The sequence below is a fragment of the Taudactylus pleione genome, unplaced genomic scaffold, assembly GCF_031769625.1.
Source record: "Taudactylus pleione unplaced genomic scaffold, aTauple2 ptg000473l, whole genome shotgun sequence".
Lineage (NCBI taxonomy): Eukaryota > Metazoa > Chordata > Amphibia > Anura > Myobatrachidae > Taudactylus > Taudactylus pleione.
This window is the reverse complement of record NW_028284875.1, coordinates 11,736,702-11,764,129: the sequence shown is the minus strand read 5'-3', so window position 1 is coordinate 11,764,129 and position 27,428 is coordinate 11,736,702. Positions and strand designations below refer to the sequence as shown.

The following is a 27,428-nucleotide window of genomic DNA, read 5'->3' as shown; positions in this document are numbered from 1 at the left end:
CCTATATGAAACCGTTTCCTATTGTTAAGGAGATAACAAAAATGTTCACCGTATAGAGGCTGTAACATGCTACATTTACTATAGAACTGACATCTTGAAGCTATCGTGTTCTTTATTTTGTTGGCAGAATTGCTGTGCCATATTCTATGAGTAGTCTCTGACTAGCCATTTGGTGTATTCCCACTCTGGCTATTTGCATCTCTTATAAACAGCAGTACAGTTTTGAAGCTTATTTGAAGGTCCTCCCACTATTTGTTTCTGAGGAATGGACCCACATAATATGACACGGTCCCTGGCCTTGCCCTGTGTCCTTGGCATATGTATGTACGCCTTTATGCATTGTCTCCAGCTATTCCCAGCTAGTACAATAACGTGCTCTCAGACTTTTTCTTTTAAAAATGCATTTAGTTTACTAATTAAGCAATATAACTAAAAATGAGAAATGTGTAGACAGTATTTAAATATGAGTAACCATTAGTTGATTGCTGGTATATTGTTGATTTGTAAAACCAGTTGCATGGGCATGGAAATCATGTAAATTGATACACTATTTCTTTCCTTTTCAGGTTGCTGCAAATATGGCAAGAAACTTGGTGAGCAAATTAAAGCTTTGAAGGAAGAAGCAATGAGTGCATTAGGCAGAGAGCCAAGTTATTTTGAGATCCCCAACAAAGAACTGCAGCAAAAGTCTGAAACAGAAGAAAATGCAGTTTATGAAATCCCCACACAGGACCCGCAATGTTCAGGTGCAGGACATGCCTCATTTACAATTGAATTTGATGATAGTTCTCCTGGTAAAGTAACCATTAAAGATCATGTAACAAAATTTATGGACCACCGTCAAAAAGGAAAAAAGCCTCTATCTGGCGAAAAGGAGCTTGCTGGGTTAAACGCGGAGATGATTGCTGCTGAGAGTAAGGTAGCTGACTGGTTGGCGCAAAACAATCCACCTCGTTTGTTGAAAGAAGCCACTGAAGATGACACTAAAAGTATTAAGAGTGATGTACCTGTATACTTGAAGAGGTTACAAGGTAGTACACTTTAACTCCATATTGCATGTTTTACAACCCATTCACCTAAAAGAAAAAACCTTTGTTTACTTGTTTGTAGTGGGGGTTGGAGCAGAGTTTCTTTTTTCTTAAATCCTTTCATCAGAGTATTTGTTGCTATTGTGATAGGATCATATTTACAAAAGAATGCCAGTACATTTAGAGGTGAAGCAGTCTAGTGAAACAATTTCTGCTAAACTTGCCTTTGTGATCCTAGCGTAAAACTGCTGTTAGTGAGTTAAGTGGCAAGGGGACATCTTTTGGAACTACATATGTGAGTGAATAATAGAAATGTGTTTGGCAAATATTATATCTGTGCAAATATATATTTTTTTGCTGTATATGCAATTAGGGCTGTGCTCCATTGGTTGCACAATGGGATGGAGCAGACATGATGGATATGACATTCTGATGGCATGTAGAGGCTCCATCACAATCTTGACACACAGACATTTGTTATTACACCTCTAAAATATATATATATATATATATATATATATATATATATTAGACACACACACACACACACTGTATATATCTATCTAGACATACATGACGCATCTGTCAAGTAGGAGCTATGTGGTTAATACTGGAAGTGATTTAGGTAGGTTTTTACCTTTATTATTAATAAACCACTCCTCTCTTTAGGGTAGACGTGTTACTGTGTTATGGTTTTTGAAATAAGAATATCAAATCAATTTTTCATCTAATATGTCCCAACCCATCAAAGTGGATGTCTACACTGAGGCATAAATAGCATAAGGGAAAAGGAAGGAATTGTCTTCTGTGGTGCACAAAGAAAAAATAATTTAAAACGTAACTTTATTTCTTCTTCTTTAATACTTGGGACCATATATTAAAACCAGCAAAATAAAACAAAGATATTGGAAGATACGCCTTTGTCAGTGGTAGCACCTCCTATTGTGATTTGTTGAAACTGATACTGGGGTTTTCTTTTTCTGGATGTGAAGAATTAATACCCTTTGCAACTGGTATCTCTCAATATTATTTTTACTTATTTTAATTGTCTTTTTAGGCAACAAACATGAAGATGGAACTCAGAGTGACTATGAAAATAGTGCATCTCTTAAGCGTATAAACAAAATGAACAACTTACAAGATCACGCAAGACAGAGGAATGTAGAGCAGAGAAAGTTGGATCAGAAAATTCAAACAGTGGGAAACCAACAAGACACTGCAAGTCAAACTGCATTTCTAATAGAGTTTTTTGATGAAGACCATCCAAGAAAGAGGCGTTCATATTCTTTCTCTCTAAACGCTAGCGCCACAGGCCCAGAAGCACCGTATCCTATTCCACAGTCAAGGATAGAGAAAGTAAAAGCTGCTTCTGCTGATCCAAAAGGTTTATTATTAGGTCTGCAATCTGGTTCCTCATCTCACAGGGTAATTCATAGCACGCAGCACGCAAAATTGCTGCTAAAACAGAAATCTGAAGAACCTTGCACATCTTTATTATTTTCACAAAATGTTTTATTGAGAAGTTCGGGAAGTCTTGGACATCGGCCAACAAATAAGCGAGTAACAAGTCACAACTCTGACTTGTCACCTGTGGAAAAAGATTATAATGATAGTCAGCTTGATGAAAAAACAAATGCCAAAGAGGAGGTTAGCCCGCCAGATGCAAAGGTAGTTCAAACATAAAAACTGGGATTGACAACTAGATTTTAATAGTAAAAAAGTGATACTTAAGATTTTGTTCAACAGTGTTGGTACAATTCATTCTTTCCTAGCTTTTCAGATGATGGCGTCTGTTACAGAACTGCTTCAGGAAAACATGGTTGGAAAAGTCTGTTTGTAAAATTTTCTGCTGATCACATTGTATTGTGTGGCAAATAGATGGTAAAGGGATGTAGTTTGGAAGCCGACGGTCTAAATGCCGACCGCCGGCTTCCAGACTTTCTAATTCCAGCGTGGTACTAATGACAGGTTAGGTTTAGAGCTCCCGGTGGGACTTAGGGTTAGGCACCCCCCCCCATGGAGGGTTAGGTTTAGGCTAGGGGAAGGGGGGGTTAGGGATAGGCACCCCTGGGGGACTTAGGTTTAGGCTACGGGGAAGGTGGGATTAGGTTTAGGCACTTGGAGGGAGGTTAGGGTTAGGCACCCCTAAGGGAGGGATAGGGGGGGGGAATTAGATTAGCGATACTTACCTTAGGGATGATCGGGATTTTCTCCCTTGCCGGGCTGCCGCTGTCGGGATTTGAACCGCCGGCCCTGCGTCCGGCGGTAATACCTACTACACCCATGGTGAATAAGGTAGCTTTAATAACACTATTTAATATAGAGGTGTGCTTAACACTGTATCAGACGCCTGATTCACACTGTCTGATGCCTATTGCAATAAGCTGAACCGTATCTGGTCCCATATATAGAGTTCACTCTAGCTCCGGCGGCAGGCCCGAAAAAGGGGTGTGGCCATGAAAAAGGGGGCGTGTGTATAAGACGCATCCCCTTTTCGTCATTCTTGGGGGCGTGCCCGCACTTACGGACACGCCGGGCAGCCCCCAAGCGCTGCAGACAGTGAAAATAGATGCCGGGCGCATGCGCCCAGCGTCTATTCTCCGGCGGTGACCGTGTCACCGCACATTTCTCCACCCGGGGGACACTGCGACCCGCGGGTGAAGACGACACCCGCAGGCTGTGAGGGCAGGGCGCTTTTTGCCCTCCAGAAGGAGGGCAGGGCGCCGCGCCCCGCTAAAACAGCCTAGCGGGAACGCTACATATATAGTATACTGCTTTATCTGGTTCTATCTCTAAGGGGTAAATGTAATAGACTGCGGACTTCAAGCATCAGCGAGTCCCCTGCAAGACTGCCCGATGTTTAACAGTGGCAGTCATTACAAAGACTAAATCAACCTGGTTCTGCCTTTTAAATGACTACTACTTTGAAACATTGGGAAGTCCGCAGCATATTAAATATACCCCCTAGTATGCTTGGCCACATTTAATATTGAATAAAAGTATTCTGCGCCATATTGGGTGCCAAGTAAACCTAGTAAGCCCTGTTGCGTGACAAGTTTACAAAGCTGAGACATATATTTATCTATCTTCATAATGGTTCCGATTATGCATCAGTGCCAAGATGAGATGTGCATCATTTTGTAGCTGTTGAATCTTCCCCTGGGTTCTTGGTATACGATTCTTCCTGCCAGGTTCCACTCAGAACAGCTGTCATCCAAAGTCTACGCCTGGTAATAGTACGGATGGGGCTGTGGTATGTTATGTCAACATTCAGAATGTCGACATGGAAATTAATTAAAAATGGCCATAATGTAGGCATTGTTCATGTCGGGCGATATAACATTTTTCTAGTGGTAGAGACCCAAGCCTAACGGCGAGGTCGTGGAATTCGGGGATATTCAATATGTAAAAAAATCTTGATTTCCTGGTCCTGACCTGAAAATGGTCAGATTTTTAACGTTGAATCTCCCCAATCTGCCGACTGATGACTGGCAGATCGGATCGACTGAACGGGGAATCGGGTCATCGATGTAAGGCCCGCATTACTTTACAGTGTTGACAAAATGAGCATGTTGACATTATGTCCATGTCGACATTGTTAATATAGAGTGACATGTTCGCTGTCCACATTTCAAACATGTCGACATACTGAAAATGACTAGATACCTATGGATGGTCCGAATTAAATTGTTCAGGTTCAGGGAACATAAGTTTTAGAATGAGCTTTTTATTTGCCGTTGACTAAATTACAGCCCTGCGATTAACAGTGAAGAGTAGCGAGACGTGAAGATTTGATCCCCGGCAGCATTAGGCTATGAGCGAGAGAAACGGAAAGGTGACCGCTTATTGAACTCTTAATTTATCCTAATTGCTCAGTTAATGTACTGCCAGCAGTGTTGAGGGTAAAAATTGAAACTATATAAACTGAATGAGACTAATACTGAAAAATAAAATGAAAAGAAGGAATTAATAAGTGTGCCCTCTTCACTAGTACTGAATGCCCCCTATTGCAATGCACTGTATTGCAGCTTTGTGAAAGAACAACATAAATTGACTTAATAAAATTATACTACATCAATTTCTTAAATGTCATTTTGCTTTAGGGAACTATGGATCAAAACACAGGTGGAGATATAAACAGCCATAAGTACCTATCACATATAAAGCTCAATTCAAGAAACCCATATACATCCATATGCAGGAAAAAATATTTGTGTTGTCCAAACTCCTTAGTAGTTGACCTCTCCATACCTCCATGTGGTTCACCTCGTACAGAACTCCTCACCTGTTACTTAACACTGGGTGCTGGATCACTCAAGGAGTGACTCCATGTAGCCCTCCTCAGTAGCACTGACTAAAGCTTTATTGAGTGCTACTGCAGGGGGCAGCATGGACCGTGAGCTTACAGAGCAGTGTATCTCCTGATTATTTCCAGCTTAAGGAACCTTCCATGTACTACACAAGGATGGGAATGTCAATAAGGGGGTTGGGTGTTGTCCAGAAGCGCACAATCCCTTTGAATAATAGAAGTTATGTTGAGGATTTTTTTTTTTTTTTTTTACTATTTTGGTGATAGTGATCATTTCAATTTACTGTTAATGTATTTGTCAAATGTTCTTATTCCAGGATGTTGCTACCACACCTGGCAAAAAACTTTGGGTTTCGCAGTGGGCAAGTCTGGCTTCGAATCACGTGGGACATGACCAAGATAATGGGAAGACTGAATCCAGTATGCTGACTTCTGTTAAAAATGGTAATTTTATCAACATGGATTTGTTTTTCTGCCTATGATTGTATTATTATTATTATTGTTATACTTTATTATAGGGTCACTTTATGTGTAATCTATATTTAAGTATGGTTTCATAAAGTGACTTTCTTGGGAATTGATTTCTAGGCATTTTTATCAAAATATTAGTCGGAAAGTTTGCATTCATTGCCATTTGATATTGATGAACAATACAGCAAACTGATGCAGATCTGTTTTATACCAAACAGAAAGAATTTTGAGATCACAGCTAACAAAAGTATGGGGAATCTGTGCACATTTTGATCCAACATTAAAGCTTGCAGCCCGTCATCAATGAACCCCAATTCTCTGCAAGTCCCTACACTAGCATGTATGCCCAACACACCATTAAATTGCAGTTAAATGCACTTACCTCTCAGATACAGAGTGTAACATCTAGATAAGGGCTGGCTTGTGTTCCACTCCCAACTAGGCCTTTTGTATTTTATACCACATCGTAGGAAAGAAATGTTAGTCTTTTTATGTACCCATTTCAGTTTTCAAGGTGATAATCGCCTATAGATAAAAAGAAAGCTATTGAACTTACATTTAAGTAGGCAATTATAGCCATCCTCATGTGTTTTACAATATTATGTACTTCATAAGGAAGGTTATAGCATTAAATCTCACAATCAATGCAGAATGCTGACTTTCAGGAAGATGGAAAGCAAACTTGTTTATAGGGAAAAATATACTCAAGGCAAAATTAAATAATGAAGGTCTGATAACCCATTATTGCCCCTGCTTCAGTGGACTCCATTGACTCGATTGAACTCTAATTCTGTAATCGCTTATGTACATGGCTATATTGTGAACACAATGTATCTTTGATTAACATCTCTGCATTACATGATTTAAGAGCAAGTAAAGCCACCATTAACAATTAAGAAATAAAAGTATTTGTTTCTAGTTGATTAAATATGATCATCCTAATCTTTCACTCTTCTGTATCATGTTGCTGTGTTAGACAGGAGGTGCTTCTCTAACTAAAAAGGCAGAGTGTGACCGACTGATTTGCAAACTTGCTGCACAGAAATACAGTGTGTGATGATGTCATTTCATACACCAGATCAGGGCCAGTGATGTCACATAACTCAGCAGACGGCATCCTCATCTTTTTTGTTCTGAAGATGTGGGAGGTGCTTCAATTTATTTAACTTCTTGGTTGATATCTAAACTTGTTTTTCTTTTTGTTTTTTTGCTGGTTTTGTTTTTACATATTTGAACTAGGGATGTGCAGGCTCGGATAGGTTCGAGTTTGCACGTGGAGTTCGGATTTTTCCCTCCAAAAAAACGGAACTCAGAACGAGGCAAAACGTCATCTTACATGGACGAACATCATCATTCCTGGACAAAAGACCAGGAATGATGATGTTCGTCCATGTAAGATGACGTTTTGCCTCGTTCTGAGTTCCGTTTTTTTGGAGGGAAAAATCCGAACTCCACGTGCAAACTCGAACCTATCCGAGCCTGCACATCCCTAATTTGAACCAATGAACTGGCCCTTTAATTGAGTTTGTGTTAGAATGGAAGAAGACTCACTTTAGTGCTTTAAAGTATAACATGTTTCCTAATATCTGCTTGCGCTTGCTAAAAAATCTATTACAGCAAGTGACTTCTTTATTTTGATGTATGGCATGCAAATAAACCTTTTAACCTATTATTTATATTTTACTGATGCATAAATATGAATGGTTGCCTGTACTAGTTTTAGATACTGTGCTTGGATCGTGGTGTTACCAGGGTTGGCAAAGGCACCCTAGACACACTTCACCCTTATGTATCATGATGGGGGAGGGGTGACATCTTCCTCTCTGTCAGTCAGGGCAAATAAGCAGTGTTCTCCATTCTAACGTATTAATGGACCTGTTAACCCCAAATCTTAATGCTTTAGATATTAACCACAACTAAGAAGTTGTTGGCAGCTGCATCCCTGTGTCAGTGGCTGGTGCTCAGCGTGGGGTTAATGCAGGGAAAATAAACTCGCCAAATGAGCGACCGCAATGGTGGTGTATAGTCATTTATATCTTGAGCAAGGATTCTCTAGTCCTCAATTACCACCAACAGGTCATGTTTTGTGGATTTCTTTAATCCTGTACAGCTTAGTAAATCTAGTAATTATCTCACCTGCTTCCAGAAATCCTCGATAGATGACATTACTATTATTATTAACCTTTATTTATACGGCACCACAAGGGTTCCACAGTGACTAACAAGGTTCATAAACAAATAATCAAAACAAAGAAAACAGTGACCCTCAGTACAAAATATTGCATGACAAGTACATGGATTATAAACATTGCTGCATTAGTGATTGTAACAGTCGCATAAGCAGTAAAGGTGCGTACACACTGGGCGATCAGGAAAGACGGTACGATTACGACATCGTAATCGTACCATCGTTCCTGTTCCCCCTGTAGTGTCTACACTGAACGATCAGTCGTTTAGTATAGACACCCTCCTTCATTCCTGAACATGGCCAATCTGTAGTTATCGACAGATCAGCCTGCATGTTCAGGCGATGGACAATGTCGGAAACGACCACGGGAGCGCGCATCGCTGGTCGTTTCCAACATTATAGTGCACGATTACTGAGCGATTGCACGATTACGATGTCGTAATCGTGCAGTCGCTCAGTAAAATCGCCCAGTGTGTGCGCACCTTAAGGTGGCAGAAACCAAGGGATAGTGCTGTTGTAGGGAGTAGATGATAGTATAAGTAAGGGAAGGAAAATCACATGAGGGAAGAGGGCCCTGCTTGTGAGAGCTTACATTCTAAAGAGGAGGGGCAGACAGAGAGAGGTGACACAGATGGGCTAGACATTGAGCATGGGGGAATGGGTTAAGATGATAGCTGGGAGGCTTTGGTGAAGAAATGGGTCTTGAGAGCCCGTTTGAAGTTTTGTATAGAGATCGAGAGTCGGAGTGGAAGATTATTCTATTGGTAGGGAGCAGCATGGGCAAAATCTTAGAGGTGGGAGGAAGTAGTCAGTTGGCAGGAGAGACTGCATTCATTTGAGGAGCGAAGAGGACGGGCTGGAGTGTGTAGGGAGATTAGGTTAGAGATGTAAATGGCAGATATTTGGGTTAGTGCTTTGTAAGTGTGTGGAAGAAGCTTGAATTGGGTACTTAAGGGGAATGGGCGACAAATGAGCCAGGCAGCAGCATTGAGGACAGATATTAGTGAAGAGACGAGGAAGCCAGAAAGGAGGAGGTTATAGTAGTCCAATATGGAGATGACCAATGAATGGATGAGGGTCTTAGTAGCATCCAGGGTGAGAGAGGGTCCGATCCTAGAAATATTTTTGAGATGGAAACGGCAGGACTGAGAGAGGTACTAAATGAGTGATTTGAAGGAGAGGGGAGGAGTCATGTTTCATCCCAAGACAGCGCACTTGGGGGCTAGAGGAGATGGTTATGCTATCAATAGATAATAACATTGTGGGAGATGAGGCTATGTGGGAGGAAGGGAATATCATCAGCTCAGCCTTATGCTGGGTACACACTGGCCAACATATCGGCCATTCAATTGAACAGCCAATATATTGTGTAAATGTCGGCCAGTGTGTACAGACAATATGTTTGTGAACGACGTCATTCACAGACATATCCCGTTGGTTGTGCAGCTCAGCCGATGGCAGATATACATACACTATGTAGATATAAGTGGTTGGACACCCCCGCTCAAGTGAAACGGTCCCATGCATACCATTGCACACGAGTTCCAAATGGCCGGTTTTGACAAGAACACTGCGTAGGGAGGCCCACGCACTTGCAGATCTACGGGAAAAACAAATGTTTTTATTAGGACCACAATGCCTCCTGTCATGTCTCCAGGGTGATGCTGGACTAGTATACAGAAAATTCGGTAACCCGGATGGATTGGCCAGCACAGAGTCCAGATCTGAAACCCATTGAGAACCTCTGGGACAAATTGGAGCGACTGGTGCGTTCTAGGCCAACTCGACCTTCAGTGTCACCGTTGGTTACTGTACTTAAGGCTTGACTCTGTAGTGCTGAGCGTCTTTTTTTAGTGCAACTATTTAATATGTTGTGCATGCGAAACGCTACGTTACAGTGTCACAGACGCTAACACTGTAACGTAGCATTTCGCATGCACGTACACCCACAGTTACGCACAGAGGCATGCCACATATAATTTTAGTCAGCAGAAGCTGCTTGTGTGTTCTGTTTGTGTAAATAAGACGCATTTGACGGTAAAAAGTCGCACGAAAAGACGCTCAGCATTACAAAGTCACTCGGCACTCGCTCGTTATGTGTAGCGGGACTTGTAGCGCAGGAAGGATATATGTATGTGAACACATCTGTATAGGCCCTGGAGCCTGTTATATTTAATATATTTTGACTACATCCAAAACTGTGCTTTGTATGTCAAATCTATATATCACTATATAATTTTTATCTAAATATTATCTGGCTTTTCGCTGCTGGACAGCAAAAAGATTAAGGGGAAACACATGTTCAGCAGAGATCAATGATCTCTGTAAGGAAATACAAACCTTGTAACCGACATAACTGTAGCCAAGAAATGAAAGAGAGATCATGGTAATGTATAGAGATGGATGTAATGATATTTAGCCGCTTTGTTGTTAAGAATACAATAAAAATGCACTTTATATTAATTTCATGGAAACCACATCAAGAAATGCAGCAAGAGAGTCCCTAAGTCACCCATGATGTATATTTAACAGTTACATCAGGTGATTTACCTGTTTACTCTTTACAGCATTCTAATAATATGCCCTGATTAATAATAACAACAGTAAATAGGCTTAAAATGTTACTGCAGACATCTTTAAGCAAGCTGTTCAGTCATGTAAAGGAAATGGTCCCTCTGGCAGGAAAATAGTATGGTCTGCATGCAGTTACAGTATACTTATAATCATACCTGACCGTTAAGGGGCGCATACATCAATTGGGCGATTCTCCTGAACCCAGATCCGATTTTCCAGCGATAGGCAAAATCCAACATTTTAGAAATCCCTGACAAGCTGAGTCCAATCATTGTTTGGTAGGAATCAGCGAATAGAGGATTTCCAACCTAGGATACAGTCATCTGCGAAACAGAGCATTGTGTCTATAGGTTTTTGATGTATGGGCCCCATTACATTGCTCTTTGTGGATGTGAGACATTTTCTGAGCGAGAATATTTGTTATAGGGTAGTGCAGAGAAAATCTGTGGAGTGCTCTAAAACATAACACCTAGTTATAGCAAAGTATCATGGCCCACTGTAATCACTGAGATTTTTGCAACATTTCATTATCAATTGATGGCACAATTATCTCCTCTAGCCGCAAAGTGCTCTGTCTTGGAGTTATCCCTCTCCTTCAAAGTACATATCCAGAACCTCTCGCAGTCCTGTCATTTCCATCTTAAAGATATTTCCAAGATTAGACCATTTCTCACCCAGGATGCCACTAAAACCATCATACAGTCACTGGTCACCTCCAGATTGGACTATTGTAACCACCTCCTTTCTGGCTTCCCCAACTCCAATCTCTCTCCTCTCCAGTCTGTCCTCAATGCTGCTGCTCGGCTCATATTCCTCTCTAAACGCTCTACATCTGCCTCCCCTCTCCTACAAGTCCACCACTGGCACCCATTCCCTTTCAGAACCCAATTCCAGGTTCTCACACTCATTTACAAAGCCCTCACCCATTCCACTCCCATTTACATCTCTGACCTCATCTCCCTCCACTTTCCTGTCCGCCCTCTTCATTCAACAAATGTACGCCGCCTCTCATGCCAACTGATTACTTCCTCCCACCCCCGCATCCCAACATTTTGCCCGCGCTGCTCCCCACCTTTTGAAGTCTCTCCATCTTCCCATCAGACTCTCCAGCTCTCCACAATCCTTCATACGGTCTCTCAAGACCCACTACTTCTTCAAAGCCTTCTAGCTCTCATCTTAACATGCTGAAACATGCTCCTTCCTCCTTGTCTACCCCATCTGTGTCACACCTGTTTGTCTGCCCCTCCCCTTTAGAATGTAATCTCTTACGAGCAGGGCCCTCTACCCTCTTGTGCTTCCCCTTACTTTACTTTAATCTACCTCTTACCCCCCACTAGGGCACCTAATACTTGGTTGCTTATGCTCTTTTGCTTATCTGGGCATTATGGTCGCTAATGTAGCAATGTATATTATCTTTGTCCTCTTCCTGTATTGTATTTTACTGTAAGTCACTAGTCAACCTATTTGTTTATGTACTTTGTAAGGTGTTGCGGAACACTTGTGGCGCCATATAAATAAATAAATAAATGATGATGATGCTAATAATAATAACACTTCATGTCAACCAATGTTGTATATTGTTAGAATTCCTTTTTGAGAATTTGTTTCACTTTATTGTATAGGATGATATTTTATGAATACACCTATTTTTTGATCAACTCTATTTTTTGATTTGGTGGACTTGTCTTTCTGAAACTTTTTCTGAAAAGCTAACTTTAATCTCAGCCCAAATCCAATTTTTGTGTGATTAGAAATATTATACATGAGATATTAACCAGTAAAATAATTTCAGCTTAAATGTTACAATAATAATACAGCACTGCAGTAAGCGCTCTCTCACAGTAAGAGCGCATGTTAGTGACCAACATACAATACAGAGAACATTACAGTGACCATTAAGGGTGTGTATGATGAAGCAACCTAAGGCACTTACCTCATGAAGCAATTTTTTTTTTGGGTAGAATCAGCCAGATATTGGGAATTAACAAATCATAAATGATACAACATATTTTCTTGAAAAATCTAAATGAGAGGTCTCTGTGTTGTTGATAAATTTTATATTAATTAGATGACCTTATCTGTCTTTTATTAAGCACCTTTTTGATACAAAATAGTTACTCATAAGGGATAAAAATGTCTACATTTAAGTAAAAACCTCAAGCAGCACAGTCGATGGACACAATCCTGGTGATTTATAGACTACAGGGGTATTCCAGCGACCGGTCTACAATATAAAGAGATTCAATAGAAATAGCATTCAAGTGATTAATATAGGCCTCTTAGTAAATGTATTTATAATACTGCGTCTGACTTTTCAAAATAAGACACATTTAGTGCACCCATTGCCATTTGCCTTCATAGTTGCGTTTGCCTGTTATTCCATCACAGCCCTTTCTTTTTGGCTGCTGCTTGCTTCATTTCACGACATTCAAAGCATGTCGCTCCACTTGAAAAAGCCGTTCGCCTCTACTGGAATGCATGCTTTACATACCCTCTAGCCTTTACCAAGAGCGGTCACACCGGCATTTTGTTTTGTAAATCCTGACCACATCCTGTTTCAAACAGGAAGTTTCCAGCTAGGAAAGGATGTACTCAACCATGTGACTTAAGAAGGATGGAGATGGAGGCAAAGAAATTGATTAATGCAATGCACATCAATCCTTTTACCCAGGCCCCCACCCTTTCCCGCTCTTTCTCTTTTGCCCGATACAAACTGCAAGTATCCTGGACTGCTGTTTGCCAAGAGTAGGTGAAAGGAACGGAAGCTTTATCAAGAGAAAGGTAAATAAACTAGATATGTATTATTATTTTCCCTTGTATCTGTGGTCCTTAGGTTTGTTATGTTTGCTAACATGTAGCATACGGCACAATATATAGTATGCATTCTTCCCCATAATTTATGTATAGCTACCATGAAGCAGTAATTGCTCTCTTTATACTTTTTCCCTAGTATTTGCTACCATCTTGAATGTGCATTAGATATTAAATCGGACATCTGTCACAAAAGTCAGCATGCATATTTCCCGATTGTGTGTGTGTGGCACTTGTTAATCAATAATTGCTTAGCCTACAGTATATGATTTACATGTATAATAATACATAAATATGTAATATAGGGTGTGGGTTGCTAATGGTCCATTTCGGGAAGGATTCCAAGGCGACACTTATCGGGAACAAGTTTGTTGGAATCCCGCGGAGTAGTAATCCCGTCTTCCAATGATTCATGCTCTTTAGGACCACCATGGAGTGTTACAAGTATGTTGTCATGTGGATATGTACCTGTATGTAGATATATAAGATTGTAGCATTCATATTACATTATAAATAAAAACATTTATATGGGTTTTTATGTTTCAAACAGCAGTGAAAGCTTCTCTGGCATCTCAGGCAGTGCGGAGGATGAAGGCTTTTAGGAAGTACAGAGTCAATCCAGGATCCTCACAAATTGCAGTCATGAAGGTGGTGGCCATGAAGAGCACTGAGTCCAAATGACACAGGTTAAGAAATCAATTAGATACACACATGGTATCATCAATCAGTATAGACCTCATCATCATCAACCAGTGACCAGGTTGCATTTTTTGCAGTGCCGTGTTAAACCTTAAGATATCCATAATGAATCTTGTAATGGGACATTGTGTCCCATTACCCAAGTTACAGTACACAGGCCTACTTCCAATTTCCTCAACTACACAAGCAAACTGTAATCGATAGACAGCCCAGCGAGGTTCAAGCTTTACCATAGCTTTTACTGACAACTTTAAAAATGTCAACATAGGTGTTTATTTTTGATTCTATCACAGAATAAATGTATTTGTTCATTTTTTTCTCTTAATATTAATCTTTTATTTGCATGAGGGTTGTTTATCTATTAGTCTTTCACTAATCCTGTGATTTAACCCAATAATTCCTCCTCTTTATCTCATGTTGTCACTGGTCAAAGTAACATAGACTGATCCAACCCTGGTCATTTGAAAAGTGGATGGCTTATGCTATCCTAAGGATAAATAGCCTTAAGGTGAATGCCAAAACAGTCTGTACTACTACACAACTACCAAGAATGCTATTGTAATGATTCCCCTAAATTGACAGATATGTGTTCTGGTTGCATTTTTGCACACAAATACCTACTTTTGTCTGCATTAATGTAAATCAAAGTTAAACACAGTGCACTCTAATGACCGCATGTGGTGCATTCTAACCACCAGAATAGCTGCACATTACAATGTCAATATACAGTATGCTTTATAGCACTCTATTTATCCCAATACAGTTTTCATAACTCCCACTAGTGCTGCAAGACCTCCCTTTGTTTGCCGAGGAAGTCGCATGAAGATCAACTTCAGACTTTTAGATTTGCTGCTTTTTAACCACATGACCTTCATGTGCAGTCCCAGCTCTTTTTCTTTTTATATTTTACAAAATTATTGCTTATATTTAGTAAATTTGTTATTATTGCATTTATTAATTTTTCATTTATCCTTTTCTAGTGTGAATAAAAAATATTTGTGAAGCTGATACTGATCATTGTCTTATTTATTAACCCTGTAAGTTCTAAGAATGAGTGGGACTTGTCCTCAGCACATACATCAAAAAATCCTCAGTATGAGTCTCACTTGTCCTCAGCAATGCAGAAGTTCAATGGAGAAGAAATCACACTTACAATGCCCCCCACCAGCAGTTGCTGGATGTAGTGGCCAGGGAAGGAAGTGGCAGAATAATGATCTCATTGCATTGATGCACAATGACGACTCTGATGGAGCAAGGTTTTGCCCCCTGCACTGCATACAATAGTGCTGAGTCATTGGAAGAGGAAAGGGTACTCCCTAGTTCCCTCATCATGGCAGTAAAAAAAAAACTCCTGGGTTCTCTAATTCAAAAGAAAGGAATTACCTCTTTAAAATAATGTGTCCCCTTGGTAGTTTTTGCCTGATGATCAGTGAGATCTACAGACAATACCCTCCTACACTGCAGAAACCATTAAGAAAGCCAAGTATAGGTAAGGATCGCCCTAATCCTGACTTCAATAAACTCAGGAACACCCTCATTTAACGAAGGGGGGTTCCCTCTTTCAAATTATGTGGCTCCTTACAGTGATAGTGCCAAGGTAATAATTATGTGGGTTCCAAAAATCCATTCTGGGTCCATCATATTTTAACTTTCCACATGCCCCTTCGATGCACTTCACGCAAGGCTTCAAATGTTCCCATACTCATAAAATCACCTCAGTCCTCAGGCCCCCATGTCAACAACACGTATTAGATCAATAAGTAGATAGAATATGTATTTAAGGCATACTTTCAACATTTGAGGTATTGCATGGATGTAGAGCTAATTTTCAAATTAATAAAAAGGATAAGGGCTTGTAAAATACAAGATGTAAAGCTTTAAAGGGTAGCTATCAGCAAAGTGCATCTCCCCTCCCTCCGACTTGATATACGTGGCTACGTCTGCCAGAGATATGGTTTCATGCTAAATTGCTGATGCCACTTTCACTGCCAGCCTATGGTGGGGAGTAATTATTAAACAAAATAAACAGAAACAATGTAAAGCTAAAGACCACACAAAATTCAATAGAATCTGCAGCAGCAGACCTTTCATAGGGGAAAAAGGTTACCGTAAAAGGTGTATTCCAATTAAAAAAAAAAAAGGAGGGGGAAGGTTTTTTTATTAGTTTTCCTGCGTAACAAATAAAAAGATCTAAAGTCAGAGTAAATTTAGCAGAGCAGGTCAGTTATTCCTTGTAATTGATTACACAATGCAGGCATCATGAGGACTTCCTGAATAATATTTTATGTTCTTTGGTCCTCTTGGTAGCACTTAGTAAGAGAACCTAGCCATTCTGCTACTTGTGGTCACAATTTAAATAGCTATTGTACCTCCTTTTAGACCATCACAAACATTTGTACATGAGTTGTGTGCACTTTAAATGGGGTTTCGGTATGTTTTGTTGACAATCACAATGTGGACAGTTATTATATAGATACCATAATGTCAGTTGGTACAACACAAATGACTACCAGTTCAGAATGTCAACAACCACAATGCCAACTTGAAAAATGTCGACATGTTCAAAATGATGATAGCCAGCGTGTCGACAGATACATAATGTCGACACCAAATTTTAAACCTACATTTTCTGATGTCGACATTTTGGCTGTCAACGTTCATGCCTCGACTCTTTTCTTCATGTCAACATGCTTGGTGTTCAAATATTAACCATGTCCACATTATGATATGAGACATTATGGTGTCAACCTTTTGTCCACATGATGACTAACTCATGGCATATTGTAATTTTTAAACTATTTGATTTGTCACTAAGGTAAATACTATTTATTGTGGCTTTAACATCAATACAATGTTTTGTTAATTACCTTCAGTGTGCTTTATCCCTCCCCCTAACTTGATGTTTGCCATAGCTGCTAAAGGTTCACTCATTAAAAAGTTATATAGCGCAGGTTAAATAATACACATAGCACAGCTAGCGACCTGTGATCTCAAGGGAGAGGAGAGCGCACTCTCACAAACTTGCAGTGCTTTCCCTGAGACGGGAACTGTTCCCCCACTGTGCTCTATTGTCCCAGACGTCTGCTCTCTTGCGTGGCGACCATACATGACATGCCAATACTACAGCCTGGAGCAGAAGGGCAGCAAAGCCTCAGTCTCCTCCTGCATTACTCCTGATTTGGCAAGCTGTGTGGCATGCTGTTTATGTTTGGATAGGGGGAGAGACACTTTCCCTACTTGAGCAGAATGTCCTGCAGGATACACTCATTTTGAACAGAAGTGAACCCTGCCCTTAATGGCTAACACCGGCTGTACAGAAACACTAGTAATGTCAGGTGATGGGGAGAGGGCTCATCCTGATACCTTTGTTCTCAGGGTCAACCTCGTTAGAAACAAATCTCTTCCTAAGCTACAGAAAGCATTAAGAGGTATAGAGATGGTGGTCTTTTGCGTGTTACCTTTTCATAATGTTAGGCTACCATATTTTCCTACACATTTAATGCGTTTCATTCAGATTAGAGAAAAAGAAATGCATTTTAATTTTCAAGTGTAAATTTTATTTTGAAAACCTATGTGTAAAATCTGGTGTGTTCTTGTTTCGTAAAGATGGATTAATGCCACAGCAAGAATCGCCTAGTATTTGTTAGTGGTATTATAGAGAAAAAAAATGCACACTTTTTAGTTAATTTTCTAATAATACATTTGAAATAAATACATCTGTTTTGGCTGTTTGGGTAGAATTTATTTTTTGAGGTGGGAGAAATAAGTAAGCAAAGTAATGCTGCTACATAGATTGAATTTGACCCCTGACAGGTTACATAAGATTTGGCCGCCTCTATCTAAATACTGCTGCAAAAACTGTGGCCATGAGGGGGTAACTTTCACATGTTCTGGGATTGCCTGGTTCCCCATCCCTCGTAGAGAGAGGTTTTTGCGTTAATTGCTTAATTGCACAATCACTGGGATTACTGTTGCCCTTGACCCATTCCTGACCCCCTTTCATGTACATCATGGGGACTGTTACATGATGGGGCATATCTTGATAGCAACTAAAGCAGTGATTTCTGGTGATGCGATCCGGTATCAAGGGCTCCGGTGGTCCTGTCTTCAGCTGCGGACCAGAAGAAGCGCGGAGGCGAAGGCAGGTTCTTCCTGCATATGCATCGGCGGCTGAGCTCGGGAGGCTGCAGTGGCTGCTGGAATATCATGGGGTGGAGCCAGACGGGTGTCGGGCACAAGACAGGGAAGTAAGCAACTTCCCTGCCCGTTTTGCACTAGAATTCAGATTACGCTATCCTAAGATGACAAATCTTCTGAACAGAAAGCAGAGCTTTCCATTCTTTTATGAATCGCACTCGCCATACAAAAGTATAGTAATGCGATTCAGCCACGCAGTCAGGAACTTCTCCACGGAAATCTGCTCTGTGAATAGCACTAAGCAGAAAACAGCCTTGTTTACCGCAAAACTCTGCTCTATGAATAGACCCCTAATTTCTTGCTTATATTCATATGTCTTTGATGTGATTTTCTGTATACCCCCTGCCTTTGGGCTGTTTGTTTTTGCCTACTTCTTATTTCTGTACCCAATTTTTTGTGCAAAAAAATTCAATAAAATGTAATATCGAAAAAAAAGAAAAATAGTGTAGGCACTGCGTGAACATCTTACTGAAATTAATGTTGAATTGTGTCAAGCCCAAAAAGTGCCAAAGTAGGCTCAGAACATGGTTGAGAAAAGCCATAACTGAGAAATGGGATAATAAAAAAAAAAGAAAAGAAAATTTGAAAACATAACTTTTTTTATTTAGCAAATCTATTTAAATACACACACAATACATTTCACCAAATATTATTTGTTATATTTAAAATACAAATAGCACTACATTGGTGAATACATGTTCTACGCTAGTTCCTGGCTTGGGCTATTGGTGATTACAGGCACTGTGCTGGCCCATGGCAGTTGGCTATTACAGGCTCTGTGCTGGCTCATGGCAGTTGGTGGACACCACCACTGTGCTAGTAGCCGACTCTGGGCAGTTTGTGGAACACCATGATGTGATTGGTCACATACACAGCCAGAGGGGTGTGGAAAGAGTATACCCCAAAGAATATAACACTCTGAAGATCCAATAAGGTGAGATACTCAGAATGACCTAGATCTAAACTAGACTGTGACATAGAAAATTCGGTTCTTCCTCATCTTTGCGGCCCCCTGCTGGAGGCGCTGGTTACGCTACTTACGTATCTTCACTAGTCAGTGAAGATACGTAAGTAGCGTAAAGATCAGCCAGTGTCCAACGTCATTCCCTACCATCCATGTGGGCATGGAGGGGGAATATACCCTTGTGGCGAGCGAAGCGAGCCACTATGCCCGCAGCGTGGCGAGCCCGCAAGGGGCGAATGGTATTTCCTCATGTTTACGCTACTTGCGTATCTTCACTGACTAGTGAAGATATGTAACCAGCGCCTCCAGCAGGGGGCCGCAAAGATGAGGAAGTACCAAAATACTCAATAAGAGACCGGTTTTAACGTGTCTAATATCTTACTTTTTAATTTTTGGTCCAGTTTCACTTTAACCACATAACGGAGGCTATTTTTTTTCCTAAAATTACATAAAAAATTGTCATCATTTTTTAAAATGTATTACGTTAAAAAATATATAATTTTTTAAAAATAGGTTTAAAATGTTTTAGTGAAAAGACTATTCATAGTGGGTGTCTAGAACCCCACCAGTGTCCATGTCTCCATTGTAACTGAAGTTCCCCTGTTTGCTGTTCTTATACTGCATCCTGGGGTGAAAAATGCAGTCATGTCAATGGTCAGAGATTGCTACATTACTGCCAGAGGCCAAACCAGAAGGAGGAAATTCATGTGCAGAACGGATTTACTCTAAAGCCTGAAGGACGGAGCAGGGCGCCACATATTCCATGACAGTCAGCCGAGTCAGGGTGCGCAAAGCTGGCTGTGGTCACATCCCATGCAACAGCACTCGCAAAATGATTTAATTAGAGAAATTACCTAATGTTGTACATATTAGAGCAGCATATTTCTAATCTTTCCTCTATATTTGCCAACTCGATATTTGCCTTCCTCCACAGGGAGGTCTTGGGGCGTAGAGACAGTGTACATACTGCGTATTGTTTTGGTCCCCCAGCTGCATCCTATGTCAAAATCACCCGTCACCTTTGTTCTGTTTTTGAGCAGAGCAGCTAAGTTATTACTCAATATTGTATGGGGTGCCACTCTGCTTCAAAGAAAGAATACCGGGCTACTAATGTAGGGACCATCATTTGTTATACTTCGGTGGCTTATTTTGGTCAGTGTAATAGAAAGCGTCACACAAACACAATTGACACTAGTCCCATGTCTGCTTCTTCTCATTTTTAATTTAAGCCCTATGTTATGCTAAGGTTACCATTTCATTACATGGGGTGGTACTAAAATGGCAGGAAGTTGTGCTTTCATCACAAATAACACTTGTTTTTTTACACCTTTGAAAATGTTCCACCTATCCACACACAGAGGCACACTTTTAGTTTGCAGAGGTGTCTCCCCAAAGGAGTGGGTCTGCGGCTTGAGGTGCATTGGCCGGACCTCCAGACGGACTGTTGCAAAACCAAGTAATTTTGCGGTGCGCATAACAAATTACAAAGTAGTTAATAACTTTAATCTACGAACAGTAGCTATTAGTTATAAGTTATTTAGTGTTGATAATATCTCTTTAATATTCATGTTTTCATGCTAATGAGAGATCAGGGACACATTCCACCATCCATTACTCAGAAACATAGGGCCTGATTCAGAGTTGGGAATAGAGTAAGAAATAGAAAGTAACTGTGTACCTGGACAAACCATGTTGCAATGCAAGGGGTGCAAATACATACCTGTTTTTGCATGTGGGGTAAATACTGGCTGCTTTTGCATGTAGCCCACAAATGCTGGACAGCTTTATTTTTACACTGCAATTTAGATTTCAGTCTGGACACACCCCTCCCAAATCTAATACCCCTTTCACACTGCCAGCAAATAACCCGGGTTATTGCACATGAACGTGCAGCAACCCGGGGTTATAGTGCAGTGTGAAAGGGTCCAGTTAAAATAACCCGGGGCGAACATTTCAACTCTGGTACCGTGCAGGTTTTGACATAGGTCTTGCGGTGCAGTGTGAACGGTTAACCTGGGTGGACGCGACCTGGGTCCTGTTCACTGCATAGGGTCGAATAATGCCGGGTCGGGCTGCCAGTCTGAAAGGGGTCTCAGCCGGGTCCCACCCGGGATGGATGCGTGTACAAATCCCGGATGCGACCTGGCATATGTGATGTGAAAGAGGCAAAACCTCTCTGCACATATTAAATCTGCCACACCTGCAGTGCAGCATGGTTTTACCAAGATGCACAGTTACTTTCTATATCTTACTCTATTCCCAACTCTGAATCAGGCCCATAGAATGTATCATGTATATAAAACAAATAAAAAATAAATATTAGGGCTTATTACAAGTTTCACAGTTTAATCATTCACTGTAAATGGTGATGCTCAACGTGTTAACAAATACCATAGTATGCTATGCTCACAATTCAATATCATGTGTGAATTTGTGGAGATATATACAATTTTGTAAAGTTTGGGGAAATAGGTTACGCTTGTTTTCTACACCCATTGTTTGTTTAAAAAAAAATTTTGTTTACAACTTTGATGTGTTGTATGTTGTTTACTTTTAAATATATTTAATTTTTCTTATACAAGTTAACCCATACATTGGACATCCCCTCTTACTAAATTTCAGTGTCAATGCTAAATGCACTAGGACTAAGGTGTGGGTAGGGGACAAGACCTAATCACTGTGTGTCATAGTGGATTAGTGAGGGAAAGGGAGGGGGTGCTGAGAGGGCTAGATATTATCAATCTGTATCATAGTGGATTAGTGAAGTATCCGTATATTTTAATAACTCTACACTTGCACTGATCAGCAGCTGAATAGTTCAACATCACAGGTTAGTAAGAGCTTCACCCTTACTGGGTTACTATCACAGCTGTCAGCTTTTCACCATTTTGCCTGCTCTATGCCAAAAATTTCTTAGCTTAAACTCATCGCTTACCCAAGAGCTGACAATTGTTTTGCAATAAGTGAGAGAGTGGAAGAATAATCAATGCAAAACGTGATAGAGGTATAGCTTGCTTTTCCAGAGGATGCTATAATATGTTCTTTCCTCATTTAAATTCCATTTGTTTTTCCTAAAAATTATTAACATGGTATATAATAGAATGTTTAAATGTGCGTACACACGATATATCTATGAACGATAACGATATTGTTCAACGTTATATATATCGTTAATTTTTATGCAGTGAACGACCAATGATGCGCATTCCCGCATGAATAATAACGATATCTATAATCGTTTGTACATGCAGGCCAATCTGGATGATATTGTCAACATTGCCTGTTCAGAGATGTGGCAGGATGACTTCACTGAAAGAGATCTTTGAAAGATATATTTGAAGTTGTTGGTGGTACAGATCGTACCGTGTGTACCCAGCATAATAGTGCATAAAATGGAACGACCGTCAGCGATAACGATATCGCTGAATGATGTCCCGGGTGTGCTGGATGGTCGATATCTATCATCCGGCACACCACCAACGACGGCGGGTCCCTATAGTAACATGGACGATATCGACCAGGTTGGCCTGCATGCATGGTCAATGGACGATATCGTTATCGTTCATACGTGCCCGCGCATCGCAGGTCGTTGGAGGCACTGAAAAATGCACGATATGAACAATAACGATATGATCAATATCGTTCATATCGTGCGTTTTAATCGTACCGTGCGTACGCACCATTAGACTTTTACAATTTTTGGTTTATTTCTCCTCAACCTCTACAGTGTAATGTGTCTTTTGATTCTGCTTTTCCAGGACATTGTTCTGCCTCAAAACAATATTTGTTTCAATATTATAGTGGTGATTTGCCGCTGTATTGGTCAGAATATGGGCCTGATTCAGGTTTGCGAATAGAGTAAGATAGAGCAAGTAACTGTGCATATTGGTAAAACAATGCTACACTACAGGAGGGGCAGATATAAACTTTGCAGAGGGAGTTAGATTTGGAAGGGGTGTGTCCAAACTGACCTCTAAATTGCAGTAGTATTTGCACCCCCTGCATTGCAACATGGTTTGTCCAGGTACAGAGTTACTTGCTATTCCCAACTCTGAATCAGACCCTATGTGTTCTAGCAATTAAGTATACAGTAGAATGATTTAAGTGTTAAAAATGGAATACAGGTATTGCATCTCTTATTCCGAATCATAAATTCCTAAAACTTCAAAGAAACCAAAAGAAATGAAAGTAATTATTGATGCCAGTCAGTAATTGTGTCATGTACATGGACCTGATTCCAAGTGTTACTAGGAGGAGCTCTGCTAAATGAATGAGGAAGAAGATGGCAGATACAGTGTGTGAAACATATGGGTTCATTTTAAATTAATATATTTTAGACACTATGTTCAAAATTCTGTAAATTTACAAGCATTCCAGATAATAGATTCCATACCTGTATTTTAGATAAAGCCCTGATTTTATTTTGAGCTACATTATACATTTGTACAATGCTGTAATGTTCTATATAATTCTGTAATGTTTCAAAGGTATAAGGAACTGATTGGATATTCTACTTATTTTAGATGCAGCTATGAGTGAATCTGGAGCATCACATAAAGGTGAATCTGCCACCACTGTGACTGGTCATAATGATTGTAAAAGGAGAACTTTACCAAAGCTTCCCAAAGAAGAATGTAGCCCACATGCTTCTATTAATAAATGTAAGCATAGGTCAGATATTGGGGAAAAGCAAGATACGGAGTTACAGGAGAAAGAAGCACCTAGCCATATAAGCAAAAAAGACAACCTGTATGTTTCATATGGGCGAAGTATGGATAAACCAGGTAAACTTTTAGATAATTCCGTGGAAAAGACAGGAAACCTCGCAGATTACTCAAGATTAAGTTGTGAGGCTTCCAAGAAAGATGGCTTTCTCCCTGCAAATGCTGTAAAAAAACAAGTAGTATGCAAAACTCAGCGCGAACCAACTCACCTGACATCTGCACAATTATACAATAAGCCGTCCGCTGCCCAACTATGTAAAAGTGATTCCTCAACACAACATTTTTACAAAGTACAAAAATCTAAAGAAATGCCTCATGAAATTGGTCAAAAAAATAAAGTTTCCAGCAGTGATGGTTTTAAAAATGCTGAAACTGAGAAAAAAGAGCACATAAAGCCACTAGTGAGACAAGGTAGTTTCACTATAGACAAACCAAGCTCAAACGTCCCAATAGAACTAATACCACACATTAATAAACAATCTGTTTTATCACCAAGCTTTCCCTTTACATCTGTGAACAATATAAGAGAGAGAAGTGACTCTGTAGACACTGACTCTAGCGTGGAAACTAAACTCCTCCTGAAAGATACAGAGGCAGTCGTGGCTTTCCTTGAGGCTAAGCTTCGGGATGAAGGCATAACTGATGAGGATCCAAAAACACCTAGCTATACTCAAGATAATTCTATATCCCCTGAGTCAGATGTTGATACAGCAAGCACCATTAGTTTTGTTGCTGGTGATTCAGATAAAAAATGTCCCCAAAAGCGAAAAAGCCTCAACAGTCTACATAAAGAGAAATCTTCAACTGCTTCTCCTTCTAAAGACCCTCCTAATTCAACAGCAGCCATGAACCGAGAGAGAAATGAAAGAAAATGTAAACCCCATGTCAAAGAGGTTGCAACTGAAATCCGTAAGGTACTGCGAACAAGTGCAAGAAATAGGCCTCCATCTCTCGATTTGACAGATGATGATCAGACTTCTAGTTTACCTTGTTCAGCTGTCTCAGATATTTTATCATCTGACCAAGAAACATATTCTAGAAAGCCACTCACCAAAGCTCAGTTTGCTTCTCCAGATGACAAATGTGCCACATCGAAAGCAACTGCAGCTAACAAGTCAATCACTCTCCCAAGGCCTCGCCCAACTAGGACTTCACTGTTGCGCCGGTCACGGTTAGGTGAAACTTCAGATACAGAAATTGGGGATAATGATAGAGCATCTGTTGCCTCTGAAGTTTCTACAACAAGTTCAACATCAAAACAACCTTCTGGTAAGAAAGCTTTTTCAAGAATTGATTTGCTTGCACAGCCACGAAGAACAAGACTTGGATCTTTATCAGCACGCAGTGACTCTGAAGCAACAATATCAAAAGGTTCTGGATCTTCTCGGACTTCAGAATATGCCAGCAGGAGTGGTTTTAAATCTGCAGCACCTACTGATGGAAAAAGTTCTCCAAGAGCCAGAGCTAATAGCATATCTCGCTTATCAGACGCCAAAACAAAGACGGTTCCACCAAGTCACAGTTCTCCTTCAGGTAAAGGTTTTTTAATGCTACATTTTATTATTTTGCAATCAAACTGTATTAGGTACCCATAAGCACAGACTAAATCCACAAATACATTAGTATTTGCAATTGTTACATTTAATGTAAAATACAATTTATAAACTGGTTAGATGAATACAGTTTAGACGATTTTTGAAAATATCTTAATAAACCATTTGTATATAGATTATAAGTAGTACATATGATCAGCTCTCCTGCTTTAAAATTAAGGATGTTGCAAATCACAGAGGAGTTACATGATAGTGAATCAGGTGTTATATGGGACACATGACTTATCCTTATTTTGCAAGGTAGAGGTTGAGTTATTCATTTCTTTAAATTACTATTTTATTTTTGTTAAACAGTCATGCTATCCTTTATCTGGATTGCTTAGGACTTTTCGAGAGAGCATGTTTTTCATAATATAGACCAATGCATAAAATAGACTATTTAATTAGTAGACATTCCTTTCCACGTTAAATTGTTTAGACACAGTGGAAGAGTGATATTCTGTATATCAACTGTGAAATATAAATATGATAACTAGAGACGTGCGGGTTCGGTGTTACTCTGTTCTTTTCGCCAAATTAGCACAAGTTCGGATTTCACTTATTGGCTATCCAAAACACGTGTGAGCCGGGTAGCCAATATGATGCCATTTTTGAGAACCGAACATAACCGAGTAAAACCGAACCGCACATCTTTCTGTAAAACAGGTGTTTTTTTTATTGTTTAATTTTTGAAAAATGTGACATTTTCACCCACAGAGAAAACGACAACAGAGAGATAACCGATACATAATAATCCAGAGATTAACAGTTAGGAGTCAGATACATACAGAATAATCAAATATAATGAGACCATTACAGAGATATAGCATAGTATAGTACAGAACGATCGGCTCATCAGTGTCAGGTCTGGGACAGCCAAACAACATTGTTTTAAAGAATATATAAAATCGACAAATACAGAAGACCCTCACAATGTATTAATAGCGAAGGCGCCATTCAGTCCCACACAACACAACTCCAAGAGACTAGGGAGTATCAGTATAGCAAGTATGAATTTAGTTCTAGGAGAGAATCGGTGTATCATGGGTATATTCCAACACCAGCTCAAACCGCCCCAATACGAACTTGTCTACATAAAACAGACCTCTATTAAGCAAATAGTAAAATCTGAAAAATAAACTAAGCATTGTCTCTAAAACATGAGCTACAGTATATAGCGATAAACACCCACCCCCCCCCCCTATCCCCCAGCCCTATATGACCAAACCCCCAACTCACGGCATATCTGGATTCCCAATCAATTCCCCCTCAACTTCCCCAAACTCCCATAGAACTAGGGGGCAACTATTCCCGTGTGCCTTAAGGCCATGGTGCATCCAGCCAAGGATGAAAAAGGCTACTAGAAAACTCCCGAATATAAAACCCATACCAGATCCTAAACAAACAGGATTAGACCTTGGGTGTGCAATACAGTATATAATAAGAATACAAAAACATGCAGACAGAAATTCACAGTACAATTAACAGAACCATGAAAATATAAATGGAGAAAAGACAATATGGTGAGTACACATAAATCAAAACAAAATGCAAAAACATAAGCAGATATCAGAAAAGTAATTCAAGGAGGATCATCCCACCGTGAGCCCCAAGAACAGGCCTATGTTAAAGTAGTCCCCACAGTAAGGCAAACTATAGCTCCAGCAGAATAGAAAGGTTTTATAATATATGCTCCCAGAGGACCGCTCAACAATGGAGGCCATAGAGATATATAAAGGGCTGGCCAATATCAAATCGAGGAGGAAATAAACTCAGAAACACATTGTACCAAGATGGCAGTGGATTCCGGATATGCCACCTTCAGAGATTCCAGAGGAGTCAGCTGGGCATCAGCTGGATTACTGCAGTCC

General features: G+C 40.1%; 1 protein-coding gene across 4 annotated transcripts in view; it reads left to right on the top strand.

The window, feature by feature from the left end:
- The window catches only part of CEP170 (centrosomal protein 170), a 149,042-nt gene that overhangs the window by 69,430 nt on the left and 52,184 nt on the right, over nucleotides 1-27,428 (top strand). For all 4 annotated transcript variants that reach the window (XM_088448981.1, XM_088448980.1, XM_088448978.1 and 1 more), the window contains exons 8-11: nucleotides 567-1,031; nucleotides 2,086-2,696; nucleotides 5,655-5,781; nucleotides 23,765-25,498. In XM_088448981.1, coding sequence (XP_088305107.1) covers nucleotides 567-1,031; nucleotides 2,086-2,696; nucleotides 5,655-5,781; nucleotides 23,765-25,498 — 2,937 coding nt within the window. The remainder of the gene's footprint in view (nucleotides 1-566; nucleotides 1,032-2,085; nucleotides 2,697-5,654; nucleotides 5,782-23,764; nucleotides 25,499-27,428) is intronic.